The 18,071-nt window shown below is 44.6% G+C and overlaps 1 protein-coding gene across 2 annotated transcripts in view; it reads left to right on the forward strand.

The window, feature by feature from the left end:
* The first annotated feature begins 4,151 nt into the window (after window positions 1–4,151).
* The window catches only part of LOC134337732 (transmembrane protein 88), a 75,510-nt gene continuing 61,590 nt past the window's right edge, over window positions 4,152–18,071 (forward strand). The window contains exon 1 of one of the 2 annotated variants that reach the window (XM_063032952.1): window positions 4,152–4,495. In XM_063032952.1, the coding sequence (XP_062889022.1) occupies window positions 4,220–4,495 (276 nt within the window). In that variant the 5' untranslated portion in view covers window positions 4,152–4,219. Of the gene's footprint in view, window positions 4,496–11,373; window positions 11,629–18,071 lie in introns of those variants that run through there. The other variant, XR_010016051.1, reaches the window with a different exon arrangement.

An 18,071-nucleotide genomic window follows, 5' to 3' on the forward strand; every position in this document is an offset into this window, starting at 1 on the left:
CCAAGCCAGTTTATGGAATTTCTCTGATCCGTGGAGCAGAGTATCACAGGCACTTCTTATGGGGGAGTCTCGGAACAGAGGGCACAGCCTTGGAATACAACAGCGTCCCTTTAAAACAGATGAGGAGGAGTTTCTTTAGCCAGAGGGTGGTGAATCTGTGGAATTCATTGTCACAGACGGCTATGGAGACCAAGTCATTGAGTATATTTGAAGTAGAGGTTGATAGGTTCTTGATTAGTAAAGGGGTCAAAGATTATGGGGAGAAGGCAGGAGAATGGGGTTGAGAGGGATAATAAATCAGCCATGATGGAACGGTGGAGCAGACTCAATGGGACAAATGGCATAATTCTGCTCCTATATCTCATGATCTTTCATTCCTTCATACCCACACAGGCAACAATAAAGCTACTTCGGTTACCATCAACTCTTGGTCTATATCCTTGTAGGCGTCGGCTCTTTTGAATGTGATTGCAGTTTGGCTCTCTGACTCACTTTTCAGCAGTGGGTCCTAGACTCTCGCCAGCTTTTGGGTGAAATCATTCTTCCTCAATTTCCTGTAATCCTTTTACCAACTGACATCCACCTACAATGCTATTTATTGACGTCTCTTGATCGGAATGAATCCCATTGTCTCCTCTTCTTTACCACATGAACCTTCTGTCGCGTCAAGAGTTCAGCTAATTGGACACAACTCTAACAGCGCTCGAGAAATTCAACACCAATCAGAGGACAGAACATTTCGCTTCATTCCTGCTGCTTCACTAGACTCAGATTATGTCCTTTCTGTTCCCAAAGCAATTGCGTACAACCTCACAGCCCCCTTGTCAGTGCAACAACTCACGTGCTACAAACATGAAGATCAGGTCTGGAAGATCAGAGCAGTAATCCACGCAGGGAGCCAAAATGAATCTTTTTTTTTTATCTGTGTTTACTCAGATTTGCTGCCACATGTTTGGTTGATTAGATATTTCGCATCAACAAGCAGGTGTACCTAATAAAGTGGCCACTGTGTGTATGTTACCATTGATGGAGACCAGGATCAATACTGGAGGGAAAGGGTTGGACAGTTCTTTTGGAATTATGGTGCCCTGGATACACTGTGGCTCAGGCCAGTGTTGGGTGCCCTTGATCCCTTGTTTATTTGTGTTAGTGATTTGGAAATGATACTGTTCCATTGTGTATCCAAGATTGGCTGATGATTCCAAATGATCGAGGCGTGTACACACACTAAAATACCACATGGTTATTCTGATGTTTACTTGGAGGAAATATCATTGCAAAGGTTCACAGGTTCATTTATTATTAAAGTACACAACTCTGAAATTCTCCTTCTCCAGCTAGCCATGTAACCAAGAAGGAAAAGAATGGCAGCTTGATCATCAACCCCCAAACCCCTCCTCCCCACACAAAAAAATGAACAAAAATGGAACTGACACATTGAGCCCAAAGTCCCCCTACCCCACACACAAAAACTGAGAAAGATTGGGTGAAAAACATAGAATACAAGAAAAAACATAAGCCTGAAAAAAAGGTCCACATCCAGAAAGCAGAAAACCTGGGCAACGTTCTCCCTCTCCATAGCAGAGCAATCTCACCAGTGATAAAACTAGTTGGACAAGAATTCTGAGAATTTAAAGCCAGTGGAAGGGTCAAGAGAGGGAGTGGTGGGGGAGAGGACATCTATGTACTTGTGGAAGCTATTGGAAGCATCATGGAGATCTTTGGGGAAACTGAGAGGTTAATATTACAGGCATGGGCAGAGTAACCACTGGTTATTGACAGCTGGGCAGATAACTGAACCAAGGAAGTGCAATCCCCTTCAGGCAGGTAGTTGATGCTGAGGCTTGGGGCAGTTAACTGAACCAAAGGCAGTGGTCACGTTGAGAAAGGTGATCTTACCTCTGGAGACACAAGTGATTGCAGCACACAAATATCAAAGTGCAAAGTAAATTTGTTATCAAAGTAATATATGTCGCCATGTGTTATTCCTCTCCACGCCTAGTGGCACATCGGGTGGCTTTACCATTTCTTTAGCATCTTGCCTGTTTTTTTACAAGGCTGAGTCGCCAGCTGGACGTTCTACCCAGCACGGATGGAAAATGTGCAAGGAGTTGGCCAGATTCGAACCCGAGCTGACGTCACTACACCACCGGCCGGCAATGTCGCCGTGTGCTACTTGTGATTCATTTTCTTTCAGGCATTCACAGTAGAACAAAGAACTAAAATGGAATATATGAAAACCTACACACAATCTTGAGAACATGAGTTGAAGAGTCCTTGCAAGATAATCCATTGATTGAGGAATCAGTTTAGAGTTGAGATGAGTGAAGCTACCCACACTGATTCAGGAGCTTGATGGTTGAAGGGTAATGCAGTTGAAGGATTTCAGGCTGCATACGGAATATATTCTCTGATATTAAACTGGACCATCAAGTAACTGTTCCTATGTCTGGTGTTGTGGGACCTGAGGCTCTTTCCCAATGGCAGTAGTGAGAAGAGGGCATAGCCCGCATGGTGGGCATCTTTGATGCTGCCTTCTTGTGCCAGCACTCCCTATAGACCAGTTCAATGGTGGGGAGGGTGTTGCCTGTGATGGACTGGACACTTTTTGTAGGCTTTTTCAAAATATTGGATTCACTTGGCGGGTCGGGGGACATTCATGGAAGCTAACAGAGGGGAGGGAACTTCGACTCAGACCATGAGAAGCCTGCATCGGGCATTTTCATGCCTTACAAGGCGCAGATTGGAAGTCTGTGTGGGGCGCCACTCCTTGCACAGACTAGAGCAATGTGTGATTAAGTGCCTTGCTCAAGGGCACAAGCATGCTGCCACAGCTGAGGCTCGAACTAGCGACCTTGAGGTAACTAGACGAACGCCTTAACCACTTGGCCATGTGCCCAACAGAAGCTAACAGAGGTCTGATGTTTCAGATGAAGATCCTTCATTTCCCCTGCGGACTTCCCCCAACACTTTGTCTGGAGGGTTCGTACTGGATGCTATTTGTGATATTGATTAGACTTGAGGACCTCACTTGAGGACCTTGGAGGAAAAGAAAAGTTGGAGATGGCCAGTAGTTGTGAGGAGGGAAGGAATTTTTAGAGGAGGTGATTTGAAGGAAAAGTTGGAGAATACACCATAAAAAATCGTCTCTGAAGGCCAGAAGTAAGGCTGGACGTGGCAGAGGCTGCTTCTTGAACAGAGGAGACAGCGGCAGAGACAGGGAGGCTATATTCAAGATGATTTACAGTGAAGAAAGTATGTGTTATCTTTCCATTGTATAGTGATTCAAATCCAGCCAGACTTGGTAGTGAATGGGAAGCTGGTTCACTGCCGTGTACAAACGTGTCTGCACCTTCTGGGTTCTCGAAAACAATGTAATCAATGCTTTATAGAAATAAAAAGGCTTCTTATTTAGAGGCATTAAATAAAATGCTATTCAATTTTTTGCTGATTGATTATTAGTGTTCAATTATTGAATAAGTGCAGAATAGGAAATTTAAAAAAAATTGTTGTGAGACACATTTATAATTGAGATTTTTAACTCCCCATGTATATTTATTTGCAGGATCTGAAATGAAATGGGGAAAAATCATAAGAAATTTATATACAACATAATACAATATTGTAAACAATCATTAATGTAATGTTAAAAATGTTATTATTGTAACATGGAAAATGTTACTGCTGTAACGATAAGAAGAAATCAAAGACTTTGTTAATTGCAGGAATGAAAATTGCCTGCTGTCGATCAGAGGTGTAGTCTGGGCTTTGCACCTTGTGATAAATGCAGCTCTTACCTGGTGCCAGCTGCTGCAGTTTGTGCTAGTCCCCTAACAGCCAGGTAATAGTCTGGGTGGAGCATGATCCGTGGAGGGGGGATGCAGCACAAGAGGATTGGTCCGAAGCGGGAACGACTGCATTTTCTGGCAGCTTATTAATCTCGGCTAACTGGCTTAGTGTCAAAGGCTGACAGAGTCAGCTGCCGGCTTGTAGATGCTGCTCATGTGAGGCTCGACATCAGCACTGAGAGTGATTCATACCTATCGCAGGACGGGGTGACATTAACGCGGGAGTAGCAGGAGAGCGGGCGAGGAAACTACTTGTGCGGATCAGAGCTGAGGCCAGTAAGTCACTGCATCCAGACCATTAAGCTGGGAACTGCAGCGAAATCAATTAACTGTGGAAACGCAATCAGAAGGGAAATATCTGCAGCACTGAAATGGCAGGGCAAGAAATTGAGGACTTTGATGTGGATAGTGTGTCGGACACTGCCTGTATGCTTAATCATGTCCACCCTCCACCATACAGCATTGAGGACCAACCTTGGCCACTGGAGGCACGCAGCGTGTGTGAGTGCTGGGGATGGGCATTACTGGTCACTGCCTTTAACTTTGTGCTCTTCCTCCTGAACCTTGCCCTCATGGGCACCGTTTTTTGTATCGTGCTGATGCCCACTATTGTGGTGGTGTACTTTGGGTTTCAGTGTCACTCCCGGGTAAGTAACCTTCGGCTCGGAATGTTAAGTCTCTGCTTGCTGGGTGCTCGGAGTTACGATGAAATGACGGTGGGCGCACCAGAGCCCTGAGAGGCCTGCCCGCTTGACTAGACCACCACATACACCTGACCGAAGTTAAACACTGGACAACTCTTTAGATAGTTGTTGGACGTTTCTATTAAAACAAGCACAGCTTAGGTGCTGTGTTAGACTGACAAAGAAATGATGCACCTTTACATTAGAAAAAGGTTGCATTATTTTCACAGTGATCCGGGTTTAAACCTTTCCCTTGCAGTCACAGAGTGTTCAAGTGATTTCAGTGTATTCAGATATTTGAACCTTCCTATCTTGGTTACAGTGAACTCAGCGTTATCCCCGGTGAGGAAGCCGCAGTTTTAACGCTTGCTTGTAGAGGTTTGGAGTGAAATCGAGTAATGGTATAGAGGGTATTACAACGGTCCAGGTCCGACAGCTTAGCCAGTGAGTAAGCTTCGGGTGTTGTTCAACTGCGCCTAATGCGTAGCTTGTGAATCACTCTGGGAAAAAAAAATTGCTGGAAACTTGAGCTGATGGATTTTGTAGGACTGCTCCCCAAACCCTTTCCATTTTAAAACGGACTTACACTGAAAGTAAATTGTGTACATTCCCTTGACGAGGAACAGAATCTTTCACATTCATAGGACATTCGTTGCATTCATTTTTGGTAAAATAAATATCTGAGAGTTGCTGTATCTGAAATGTAGTGTAGAAAAATATGTCTGACAGTGAGAACCAGAATACAATAAATACATCCAGATTAACCCTAGCAGCTCAGGCAGCTTTTCAGGAAAGGAAAAAAATTAAACATTTCAGGTCAACGATCCTTCATCTGAAGCTTTAAAGCAGGGCTTCCCAATGTTTTGTTTATGCCATGGACCCATACCATTAAGCAAGGGGTCTGTGCACACCAGATTGGGGATCCCGGCTTTAAAGGGAGAAACTAGCCGGGTTGATGGGAGTGTTCAAGCTGGGGTAAAATAAAAATATTCCCTATATTCTCTATGCCCTATCATCCCTCAGCCTTCCCAGCAACTTGTTTTCTCTTTCCTAGTTCTGAGGAAGCTTTTCTGAACTGTTTGTCCACAGATGCTGCCTGAGCTGCTGGTGGTTCGAGCACCTTGTGTTTTTATTTCAGATTTCCAGCATCTGCAGTATTTTGAATTTCAGGGTCCAAGTGAAAAATTACTTTCAGGATGCTGTGATGTTTAAAAATATGTCTGAGAGAAAGTGATGGGGGGGGGGTACATTTGTCACTATGTGTCTGACACAGAGGTAGCCAGTGTCCAGTAGGTTGCATGTTGAGTTAGTGAAGATAATCCAGGCGAGGTGGGCAGCCAACTCAATCACACCGGCTTCCTTTTCTGTGTATCCCTGGAAATGGTCCATGCAGAGAGCTGAGCTGTTGCCCCCTTATCAGCTTTGCCTGATAGTGGTGCACGAGAACTTCAGAGGATAAATAATAAATTGGAGCAAATTTTTAAACTGGTCCACGCCGATGGATTTATTAGTCTAACATAGTGTTTCATTATGTACCATTGTTGTACTCACTGGAACGTTGCAAAATTGCTCACGTTCTCGTCCTCTTCTGAAAAATCAATTTGCAAGGGTTTCAATGAAGTACTTTGGTGATTTGATTGAAGACGCGATTCAAAATTAACCAGAAAATGAAAATCAATTTTCAAACCGCAAATGAAAACTTAGTGTTAACGATTTATGAATTTTAAACAGAGAACAGTGCCAACCTAGAAGTGCAGAATAGTGACAATATTAATGTAGGCTGTTTGGCCCATCAAGGCTGGACTAGCTCCATGTAAGATCAATCCAGCTCTGCCTGCTATCCCACCCTCTTCCCAGAACCCTGCAAATCCCTCCCTTTGAGATACCTATGCCTCTCCTTACTGAATGCCATAATTAACTCTGCCTCCACAACCTCGAGCAGCGCAGTCCAGACCTACCCAATTGCCATCAAAAATAGTCATCATTTCACTTTTGATTCTTTTGCTAATTGCATTCATTTTTAACGAGGAAAGAACAGAAAGCCTGAAAAAGCAGCATCCGCGGATGCTAAAAGTGACAGTGGGATAGAGGCTGGTGGGCAATAGGTGGATCCAGGTGGGAATGGGACGATGGGCAGATGGGGAGAAGGGGTAGGCAGACGCTGGTGGCGCAGGTGATAGGTGGAACCAAATAGGGAGTGGAGATTAGATTGTCGGAACCAGTCATAGGGAAGACTGGGAGGGGTGAACAAAGGGAGAAGAAAATAGGTGGACAGGCGAGTGCTTATGGGAGGAGAGCACCAGATGTTTGTATTAGGTTATGAGAACACTCAGTCCTCTTTTATTGTCATTTAGAAATGCATACATGCATTAAGAAATGATACAATGTTCCTCCAGAGTGATAGCACAGAAAACAGGACAAACCAAAGACTAACACTGACAGAACCACATAATTATAACATATAGTTACAGTAGTGCAAAACAATACCATAATTTGATAAAGAACAGACCATGGGCACGGTAAAAAAAAAGTCTCAAGTCCCGATCCACTCCTGAGTTCCCGATAGCAGGCGGCAAAAGGGAGAAACTCCCTGCCATAAACCTCCAAGGCACCAACAACTGCCGATGCCTTGGAAGCAGCCGACCGCAGCCGACACTGAGTCCATCCATCCGAAAACTTCGAGCTTCCGACCAGCCCCTCCGATACAGCCTCTCGAGCGCCATCCTCTGCCAAGCGCCTTTGACCTAGCCCCGGCCGCCAAAACAAGCAAAGCCGAGGATTCGGGGCCTTCTGCTCCGGAGATCCCGGTTACCACACAGTAGCAGTGGCAGCGAAGCGGGCATTTCAGAAGTTTCTCCAGATGTTCCTCCGTACTCTCACATCTGTCTCCATCAAATCAGAATTGTGCACGGTCCCCTACTTGGCAGATATTACCTGAAATTGTACACATCTAATGTTCATGCCACTGGGTTGTAAATTACTCAAGCAGAATATGAGATGCTGTTCTTCCAATTTGTCTCTTCACAGCAGTGGAGAAGGGTGAAGGCAGGCAGGTCAGAGTAGGAGTGGGAATGAAAGTTAGAATGACACCAGCTTGAAATGGCCATGGTAGACTGAGTGTAGTTGTTTCGGAAAGCAGTCCCCTAGTCAGTTCTTGGCTTCACCATTGTAGAGGAGGCGGCACTGCAAACACCAGATGCAGTAGACCAGGCTGGAAGAACTGAAGGGGGCAGCACAGTTGCACAGGGTTTGGTGCGCCAGTGATAACTGAATGGGTTTCGGTTCCCGATTCTGTATGGAGTTTTTACGCTCTCCGTGTGACTGTGTGTGTTTCCTTGGGGTGCTCCAGTTTCCTCCCACATTCCAGAGACATATGAGCTGAGTTAGGCTTCCTTCTAGATACGCAAGGCTGGGCAGTACGATATGGAGAGCAAGCTGTTGCCCATGTAGCAAGCTCCCCCTCTCCACGCATCTGATGAACACAAAGGAACGGCAGAGACCGATACAGTTTGGCACCAGCATCGCAGGAGTTGCCAATCAGCATTGAATTCAATGTAGGACTGGCTTAGGGACTCCAGCTCTGGATTTTTCCCTCGGAGTTTACTCCCAAAGCCTTCCCCAAGGCAGAGGAGGTTTGAGCTCAGAGTTTTCCTTCTCCTAGATGAGCTGCCAACCACGGCTGACGAGCCCCATCCACCCGAAGCGACTGGTTTTACGGCGCCAGTAGCCTGCCCTTGCCCCTTCTGCTGTCAGTAGATAACGGTTCAGCCGGGCTTAGTAGCAAAGCCACACGTGAAGGCCAGGAGCTGGACTTGGTTGTCAGAGGCTCTTTGAGGTGAACGCCACTGGGAGCATTTAGTAGGTAGTGGGAGCTTGTCCCCATTACACCCCCAGTTGTAACACCCTTAAGGAACAAGTAAGGGTTAGTAAATTGTGGGCATGGTGTCACTTACCCAGCATGGTCCTGATGCAAGCAACACAATTCACTGCGTGCTTCGATGTTTTAACATACTTGTTAAAGTAAAGCTAATCTTTAATCTTTTAAGAGCTCTCTCTCAGCTGGAAGGGCACTCTAAGCCCCCAGGTGGTGATGAGGGGGAGGCGAAGTGACAGATGTCACCCTCCTTGCCTTGTCGCCGGGGGAAATACCAGAGAATGGTGGAGTGGGTGGGGACAATCCCTGGAGAAAGTCGAAGGGAACAGAAGCTGGGATTATAAACGGTGGTAGGTTTGTGTTGGGACTGGCAGGAATAATGGATGGATGAGAGGTCTGATGAGGTGGAAGGTGAGGATGAAAGGAATTCCTTGCTGTTCTGCCTGGGGAGAGGGAGGATGATCACAGCAAACGTGTGCAAAATGGAGAAAATACAAGCAAGGGTTCCATCAATTCTGGCTGAGGAGAAGGCACGCCTTCATTTTCCATCCCTCCTCCATTTTCCATCCCTCCTCCAATGAGAGTAAGAACATAAGACTAGGAGCAGAATTAGGCCATTCAGCCCAGCTCGGCCATTCTATGATGGCTGATCCCGGATCCCACTCAACCCCACTCAGATAGAGAATGGTTTACCTCTCTCTATCTGCTCCTCTCACACCTTTGATGACTTTAGATCCCACTGCACCTTCCCCAACTTCTCCACTCCATGCACATCACTGAATCCCCTCATTCTTGGAATCATCTTCGTGAATCTCTATGGCAATCTCTTCAAGGTCTTCAAGTCTTTTCTTGTGGGTGCCCAAAACCACACATGGCTTGTGGTTGAAGTAGTGTTTCACAGAACGTTATCAACACTTCCATGTTTTGTACCACAAGGCCCCGTTTGTAAACCCCAGGATCCCATCTTCTTTTTAAAAAAAATCATTTGCTCACTTTGTGCCATTTTCACTGAACCCCGCACATACACCAAGGGATCTCTGGGTCTCATTTTTCTTTCTAATCGAATTATCTTTGTGCTGTGAGGTGGAGGAATTTTCATTGGAGGTGGCTGAGAGGTGGAGATTGCTTTGGGTTAAGCCCAGCAGGTGAACTTACTAAACTTTTCCATCCAACTTTGTGCTCCCCATCTGCCACTCGTATGTCCTGCCTTTGGGCTGATTAACACAGGCTAAATGGAGGCCTGAATGGAACCTGGCGTTTAAACGGCAGTAAGTTATGGATTTAATGCATGTCTAAGGGCGGAGTCCCAGACATATCGACCGATCCGATACACTGAGGCTGTGAGCTCTCTTCACTGCTGATCTCCGGTGTGGCAGAACGCAGTGTTGCTTCACACCAGCAGTGCAGGGAAGCCTTTGGTTTCAATGTGGTTTAGGAGGCCAATTACGCAGCATAAAATCAGACAAACTGGAGATGCTCAGCGAGTCAGCAAGCATTGGTAAAAAAGAGAAAAAAAATAATTCTTCAGCTCTGTGACTCATTAGACAGAAGGATTTAACATGATTAACAAAAGGTCCTGGGTGCTATGAAAGAAACCGCTTTATTACAGCAAGTAGTTACGGTCCTGAACCCTCTGTGTTGGGTGAAAAGTGTCTTATGACTTTCACAAGGGAAATAATTCTGAGGTTTAAAAAGAAAACATGCAGGGCCTTAGAAAAGAGACCTAATGGACCAAGTAGCTTCCCATTTGCTGTGATGATGCTATGACACTTAGCTGTCTGGTTTAGATTTTTGGTTCAATACTTACTGAAAATCCAAGTGACAAAGATCCAATGTATTCACCCGTCCTTAAGTCCTCACTGTTCATTCCTGGGAGACTGCGAAATGCAAACTCTTGTTCTGGTAGTTTGTTCTGTTCTGTGGTGTGTTTAGTTGTTGTTCACTTTATTATTTGTCATTTTTATTGTCCCATTCGTAGTAAATGGCTTTGCACAATCCTGCTCCGCAGAATCAGAATCAAGTTTAACATCACCAGCATATTTCGTGTAATTTGTAACTTTACTGCAGTGGTACAGTGAAATACATGACAGATAAATAAATATAGAGGGAAAAAATGGAATTACAGTAAGTATATATATGTCTATTAAATGGTTAAGTTAAAATAAGTTGTGTGAAAAAGCAGAAATAAAAAAGTAGTGAGGTAGTGTGTTCAACGTCCAGTCAGAAATCAGATGGCAGAGGGGAAGAAGCTGTTCCTGAATCACTGAGTGTGTGCCTTCAGGCTCCTGTACCTCCTTCACGATAGTAAGAATGAGATGAGGGCATGTCCTGGGTGGTCCAGACCCTTAGTGATGGATGGCCATCTATAAGATGATAAAATCGGTGATCATATCTTCTCCTTCCCAACGATATTTCCAACTTTGCTCCATTACGAACTCATAAAATTCTGTGGATGCTGGAAATCTGAAATACAAACAGTAAATGCTGGAAATATGCTGGTAACGTTTGTATGGAGAGAGAAGCAATTATATTTTGGGTCAAAGGGCTTAAATCAGAACCAGGGGGGAAAAAAACTTGGCCAGGAGGAAGGAGCACCGGGGAAGGTCTGAATTAGGACGGAGGTCGGAGAGGTTAACAGACGAAAAGAATGATGAAGCAGGGCAGAAGGTGGTGGAATTGGGATAAGGAAAGACACAACAATGGGTCTAGGAGTGAGGTAAACTAGCAGGATTATTGTACGACATTGAATGGTTTGAAGAGCGGAGAGCTGTAATCTGAATAAATGAAAAATAAGGAGATATAAAGTTATCTTCAGATGCTTACATCAGACAAGCAAAGAATTTTGGAACCTGCAGTTGCTACACCACCACAACAGATGGAAGCAGAACTGCCGATCCACAAGCTCATATTAAAAACCTTTTTATTGTATAGCTCAAGTATTTCTTCAGATCTCCAGATGCTGCTGCGGTCTTATCCCTGACTGCCATTTATTTCATTCCTGTACCTCATTATTTTAACCGATTGGCCTGTTTTTATATTTTCTTTCAGTCTACGTGCTAAAATTCTACTAATGTTCTTTCTGCAGCCTGTAAACTTTTACAGACTGCGGATCCGTAAAGCAATGAACTGAAATCTTTAACAGATGTTTGATTTGTAACTGGATTGCAGCCCAGCCTGTGGAGCCGCTACAAATGAGGCAGCGATTTCCTTCTGCAAGAAAGAGGTACCACCTTGCATGATTACGAAGGACCGGAAACCGTAAAGATCAATAGCTCCTGTCTCACTCACCTGGCTGTCCTGATTCCAATACTATACCGGCCCTGAATCCCTGGTGTGAGAAATGTTCAAAGCTTCACAACAGTTGCAGAAGCACAATCTCCACCTGTTCTTGTTTTCACACCAGTCCTGTAGTCTCGACGTGATTCGAGATCAAAGCTGCATATGAATGTTAGCTTAGAGCACAGTGTGCAGTGCGGACCAGGCCAATAGCTTCATCCATTCCAAGTGCATCTGTAGTATTCTTATTATTAATGGGATGCTTTGCCGTGAGAGCGCTGAGGCAGAGGCTCGAAGGTTGCTTGAAAGGAACCTGATTGCACTAGAACAGAAAACATTATGAAGGAGCGTGGAGAACATATGGGAAATTGGGATTAAAGCAGGCTGCATACTGGCCAAATGCCCTCCTTTGTGTTGTAAATGTTGTGATATATAAAATGAGAGGCATCAGGATACTTCAGTAGATCCACTTTGCAATATGATCTCATTGTAGAATAGTGAAGTATATTACACTCATGAGGTCTTGTTGCTGCTTTGTTTCAAGTAATGAAATCTGCAGCTACTTTAGACAGACCCTGCTCGAACTAACCCTGCAATTAATATCAGGGAATATATACAGTATCCAACCTGAAATTCTTGCTCTTCACAGACATCCACGAAACAGGAATGAATGAATGACAGAACCATCAGAACCCCAAAGACCCCTTTCCCCCTCCCACACATAAGAAGGAGCCTCCCCCCACTTGCTCTAGACCCTCCCCCACCACATAAGCAATAGCAAAAACATGAAAGAGACAATCTAGACTCCATCAAAATGACTACTCTCCCTCCGAACACTTCGGTAACTCAGACAGGCTCTCTCTCACCAGCGAGGGAGAGGGCGGTATTGCTGGGAGCAGGAGACCAGCGGCTCGCTCTTTCGATGTTGCAATCTGCCGTGTTTGCCGCGTACTTACTGTACTAACTGCAGCTAGAGTGGCTGTAAAACAGATAACATTTAATGCCCATGAGAAGAGTCCATTTGGCCTGTATGAATTACATCTACTAGCCCAATCCACTCATCAATCTTAAAATGGTGCCTTTAGATTTTGTTTCTCCTGAGTGAATATTTGTAGCTGTTCAGTTGTTTAGTTGAGTCTGACTCTTCGTGACCTCATGGACCAGAGTTCTCATGGCAAGATACGCCAGGCCTTTCTTCTGCACAGATATCGCTGCTGCCCAGGTTGGGACCCAGCTGGATTTGAACTCAGGATCATCTGCCTTGAAGTTCAGTGCTAATGCCACTACCTTCATTAATATTTGCAAGAGCGTTAAAATTAATACTTAAAATATGCGTTATTTATTTGTCACATGAACGTTGAAACTACAGTGAAATGTGAAATCAAATCAGCAAGGGCTGTGCTGGGCTAGTCGTACTGGGCCGAACGAGCTGGCAAAAACCTCCACCCTCCCAGCATGCCCACAGCTCAGTAACCCTAACTTCCCATATCCCACTTGAAACCGGAGGAGCCGCAGGAAACCCACATGGTCATGGGAAGGACCGGACAAACTCCTTAGAGACGGCAGTGGGAATAGAACCCTGTAGAGCTGCCACGCTAAAAGAAAAATGAAATTCATTATCACACATGATACTGAGGCACAGTGAGAATATATTAGATACCATCTGTCTTACTGCCAATCAGATGGTGCTCAATCTGTGTACACTAGTCAAAGAGAGGCCTCTTAGCAGCAGGATAAAGAACTTACAATTAATGTGAATGAGGCTGAATGCCTCTGATTGATGGACAGATAAGTGGTTCCTGTACAGTCAGCTCAGAAAGTAACACCCAGCACAATCAATTTTTGCAGAAGCACTTTTCTTCCTAAAATGGCATCATCAAAGGTGTTGATTTATCTCAAATAGAAGCAGCTGCTTCCCTTCATTCGGGGGCTTGAAAAATCAGTACTAATGAGCGTTTCCATGGCAACCTCGCTGCCACACCAATCAACTTGTGAAAGACAGCGGACTTAGAAACTGAAACTACATTTATGTAACCTTAATGGGGACAATGAGAGAGACCATGCCCGGCCCTTAGTCTGGAGGAGAACTTGTGTGTGTGGAGGCAAGGCCAAAGGAAATTGAGTCATGCCAGGCATAGGGGTTTGCTGAATGCCAGGTAGAATTATTTTTCTCCTTAGGAAGGATTCCTCCCCGAGGCAAGCTGATTGATAGTTAGGAGATCTGTAATCATGGTAGGGGACTAAGGTGATCTGGGGTTCCCTGATGGTAATTTTGGGAGAAGGGTTAGGGTTGGTGGAACAGACGGAGCCGGCGTGGGGGGAGGGTGGTACATGGTTAATTACAACAGGTGAATCTGATCATGGTCGCTGGTAGATTCCAATCTAACAAAATATTACATAGCTAATCGTGGTGATTTCTGGGCCATCCAAACTCTTCTACATTGGGTATTTCACCTGGCGAGGAGCTAAGCCTGCAGCATCAATGTGGATGGAGTTGAGAACATTCTGAGCCCATCTGGGATTAATCCCAAGTCGTGCTTCAGGTTCTGCACTGAACTATTTCTCCAGAAGCAGGAGCTAAAATGGCCATCGTGGGGAATTTACAGTCAGTGGTGACTTTACTGGCACAGGAGGTAGCTAATAAAGGGGCCACCGAATGTATTTGTGTACATTTGCTGCTGTGGCCCATCCACTTCACGGTTTGACATGTTGTGCGTTCAGAGATGCTCTTTGGCACACCACTCTTGTAACGTGTGGCTATTTGAGTCTCCGTCACCCTCCTGCCCGTTTGAACCAGTCTGGCCATTCTCCTCCGACCTCTCTCATTAGAGAGAGAGAGCGTGAGTTCTTTTCACCCACAGAACTATCGCTCACTAGATGTTTTTGTTTTCTTTTGCGCACCATTCTCTGTAAACTCTATTGCGTGTGAAAATCCCAGGAGATCAGCAGTTTCTGAGATGCTCAAACCACCCCACCTGGCACCAGCAATCATTCCGTGTTCAAAGTCACTTAGAACACGTTTCTTCCCCACTGATGTCTGGTCTGAACAACAACAGAATCTCTAGACCATGTCTGCATGCTTTAATGCATTGAGTTGCTGCCACATGATCGGCTGATTAGATATCTGCATTAACAAGCAGGTGTACAGATGTGACTGACAAAGTGGCCACTCAGTGTACATTGCCACAGCTCAATTGATCTGGTACCAGTGATAAGACCATGAAACTACTCATTTGTTAGGGAACACCCACTGTATTCACTACTATCTTTCAAGGAAGCTCATCTGCTATCATTATCCGGGCTAAGGCCCCAGCCACAGCAATCTGGTTGGTTATTAACAACCCTGGGGAATAAGCTAGCAAGCCATAAAGTTCAGTGATGGGCCATAAAGGGCCAAAAAGCAAGAGAGATAACATATTAAGGAGCCTTCACAAGGAGAGCCTTGAAACTTTAACTCTGCTTCTCTGCTGAGTGCTTCCAGTGTTTCCTGATTTTGCTTCGCATTCAACCGCGGTTTCAGATTTCGCAGGCGGTGGCTTTGCTCAATGATGATCAATGGATGAGAAAAATGTTTTAAAATCCGCCTCTCGGGCATGATGCGTTCATTCTGCTGGTGGGACACATCAGGTGCTGGTCAGGAGTTGACAGGGGACTGTACACATCACAGAGCTTGGGCCGTGTATTGATGGAGCACACGGCTGGGTCGGAAGAAGCGTTTTTACAAGCGGTGTAATTAAGGCACTCCGTTCACATAATCAGCTGCTGTCGTCATCTTGCGGCTATCGTTTTCAGAGATCTGGACAAGCCACATGGCTATGGTTAAAACTGGGATTGGTAGCTTCATGATAACATTTAAATTAGATTAGATTAGATTAGATTCAACTTTATTGTCATTGTGCCGAGTACAAGTACAAAGCCAATGAAATGCATTTAGCATCTGACCAGAAATGCAAAGAATAGTGTTATTTACAAAATAACTGTGAATAAAAAGAGTGCTACAGCACACAAATATAAAAGTACCGAGACAGTACAATACCGGTGCAATACTGCTTAGTGCTGTGATGAGAGGTTCAGCAGGGTCACAGCCTCAGGGAAGAAGCTCTTCCTGTGCCTGCTGGTGTGGGAGTGGAGGCTCCTGTAGCGCCTACCGGATGGGAAGAGAGTAAAAAGTCCATGGTTAGGATGAGATGCATCCCTGATAATGCTTTTCGCCCTGCCCAGGCAGCGTTAAATGACCTACTAGTTGAACCTCTACAACGAAAATTGGAACTTTGCAACAGCGAGGTGGGCTCTGTTGTTCAGGTTGTGAGAATTACTACTCACATCAGTGTGATTTCAATTGTCATCACAGATTAACTGGAATCAATTTCCACCAGGGGTTCCCAACCTGGGGTCTACAGAGCCCTTACTTACTGGTCCGTGGCAAAAGAAAGGCTGGGAAACCTTAACTTACACTCATTTCTCAATCGCACTTTCTTTACTTCAATAAGAGTCCAACCCCATCACCAAACTGTTCTTAAAGTTCAATTCGGAATTGTCAATTTTTATACAAATATTGACCCAATCAAAAATTTTGTGCACTTTCATTATTTGCAAATATAAGAACCAAGCAGGTGCTAATAACCAATAACAGCTACACCTGAATGGCTGATTATACCTTAGTGTCAGTAAAACAATTGTCCGATAGTTTGTGAGTGCCTTGCAAGCCTTCACTTGTGACCTCGGTACTTCATTGCTGTTCTCATGGGAATTTCTCCTCCCAAAGACTCCGTCCTGTACAGATGCAACTTGCTGCACACTACCTTAACCCTTGCCCTGCTCTGGCTACCACTCAATGACTTTTATCACTATCTCTGTTGCTGCCCCTCACACATTAAAACATTTATTCTGTCTGTAGGACCTTACTAAGTATGTTCAAGAAGGGATCTCCACACATTGACTGCACTTGTTGGCAGTTGATGTGTGATCATAAGACCATAAGACATAGGAGCAGAATTTGGCCATTTGGGCCATCAAATCTGCTCCGCCATTCCATCATGCCTGATTTATTATCTTTTTCGACCCCATTTCCCTTCTCCCCATAACCTTTGATGTTTTGACTAATCCAGAACCTTTCAACCTCTGCTTTAAATATACGCAATGAACTGGCCTCCACAGCCATCTGTGGCAAAGAATTCCACAGACTCACCATCCTCTGCCCAAAGAAATTTTTCCTCACCTCTGTTCTAAATGGACATCACTCAACTCTGAGGCTGTGCCCTCTGGTCCTAGACTCTCCCACTACAGGGAATATCTCCTCCACATCCACTCTGTCTGGGCATTTCAATATTCACCGGGTTTCAATGAGATCCCCCCCTCATTCTTCTAAACTCCAGTGAGTACAGGCCCAGAGCCATCAAACACTCCTCATATATTAACCCTTTCATTCCCGGGGTCATTCTTGTGAACATCTTTTCTCAGATAAGGGGTCCAAAATTGTTCACAATACTTAAAGTTCGGTCTGACCAATACCATATAAAGCCTCAGCACTACACCCTTGCTTTGGTATACAGGTCCACAATCCCTTATCCGAAATCCTTGGGGCCAGTTGCATTTTAGAATTCAGAATTTTTTGGATTTCAGACCCCCCCCCTTTACCAAAAAACATGTATGCTCAAGTCCCTTATATAACCTGTCTCAGTGCGGTGGACTTTAGGACCCAGCGGCGCACTAAACCTATGCACATCCTCCCGTATACTTTAAATCATCTCAAGATTACTTATAATACCTAATACAATGTAAATGTTATGTAAATAATTGTTATACTGTATTGTTTAGGGAATAATGACAAGAAGAAATTTTATTTCCAACAAAAACAATCAATAAAACATAAAAATATACAGCTTCAAACGAACCGAATCAAACACATGGTAAATGACTTATTGGAATAAATGTAGAACGTCACTGTCACTGTCACTATAAAACTTCAGTAACTTGTCTTTCTGTTCATTTAAATCATATACAGTGGTAGTTCTGACACTATTTTCTTCAGTAAGATGCCGCACAGACACACCACGATCAAGCTTCTGCAATAACTTCACTTTCTGTGTTACTGATAGATGTTTCCTTCTCTTTTTCTCATTGTTACCCACAGGTATCTGCAGCTCTTTTTGACATTTTCACAGTGAAATTAAACACAAAGTCAACAGTGAACACAAAATATCAGCGAACAGCAAATGCACGTGTAACCAGTACGAGGGCTGAGCCACAACTGACGTCTGGCGGCCTCTGCTAGTGCTGCCACGTCACACCTGAGTGACGTCAGCTGTCGGCGAAAGAAACTTCGGTTTTCGGAGCTTTCTGGATTTCAGAATTTCAGATAAAGGAATGTGTACCTGTACTAGGCTTCTC

Source organism: Mobula hypostoma, chromosome 25 (assembly GCF_963921235.1).
Source record: "Mobula hypostoma chromosome 25, sMobHyp1.1, whole genome shotgun sequence".
Taxonomy (NCBI): Eukaryota; Metazoa; Chordata; class Chondrichthyes; order Myliobatiformes; family Myliobatidae; genus Mobula; species Mobula hypostoma.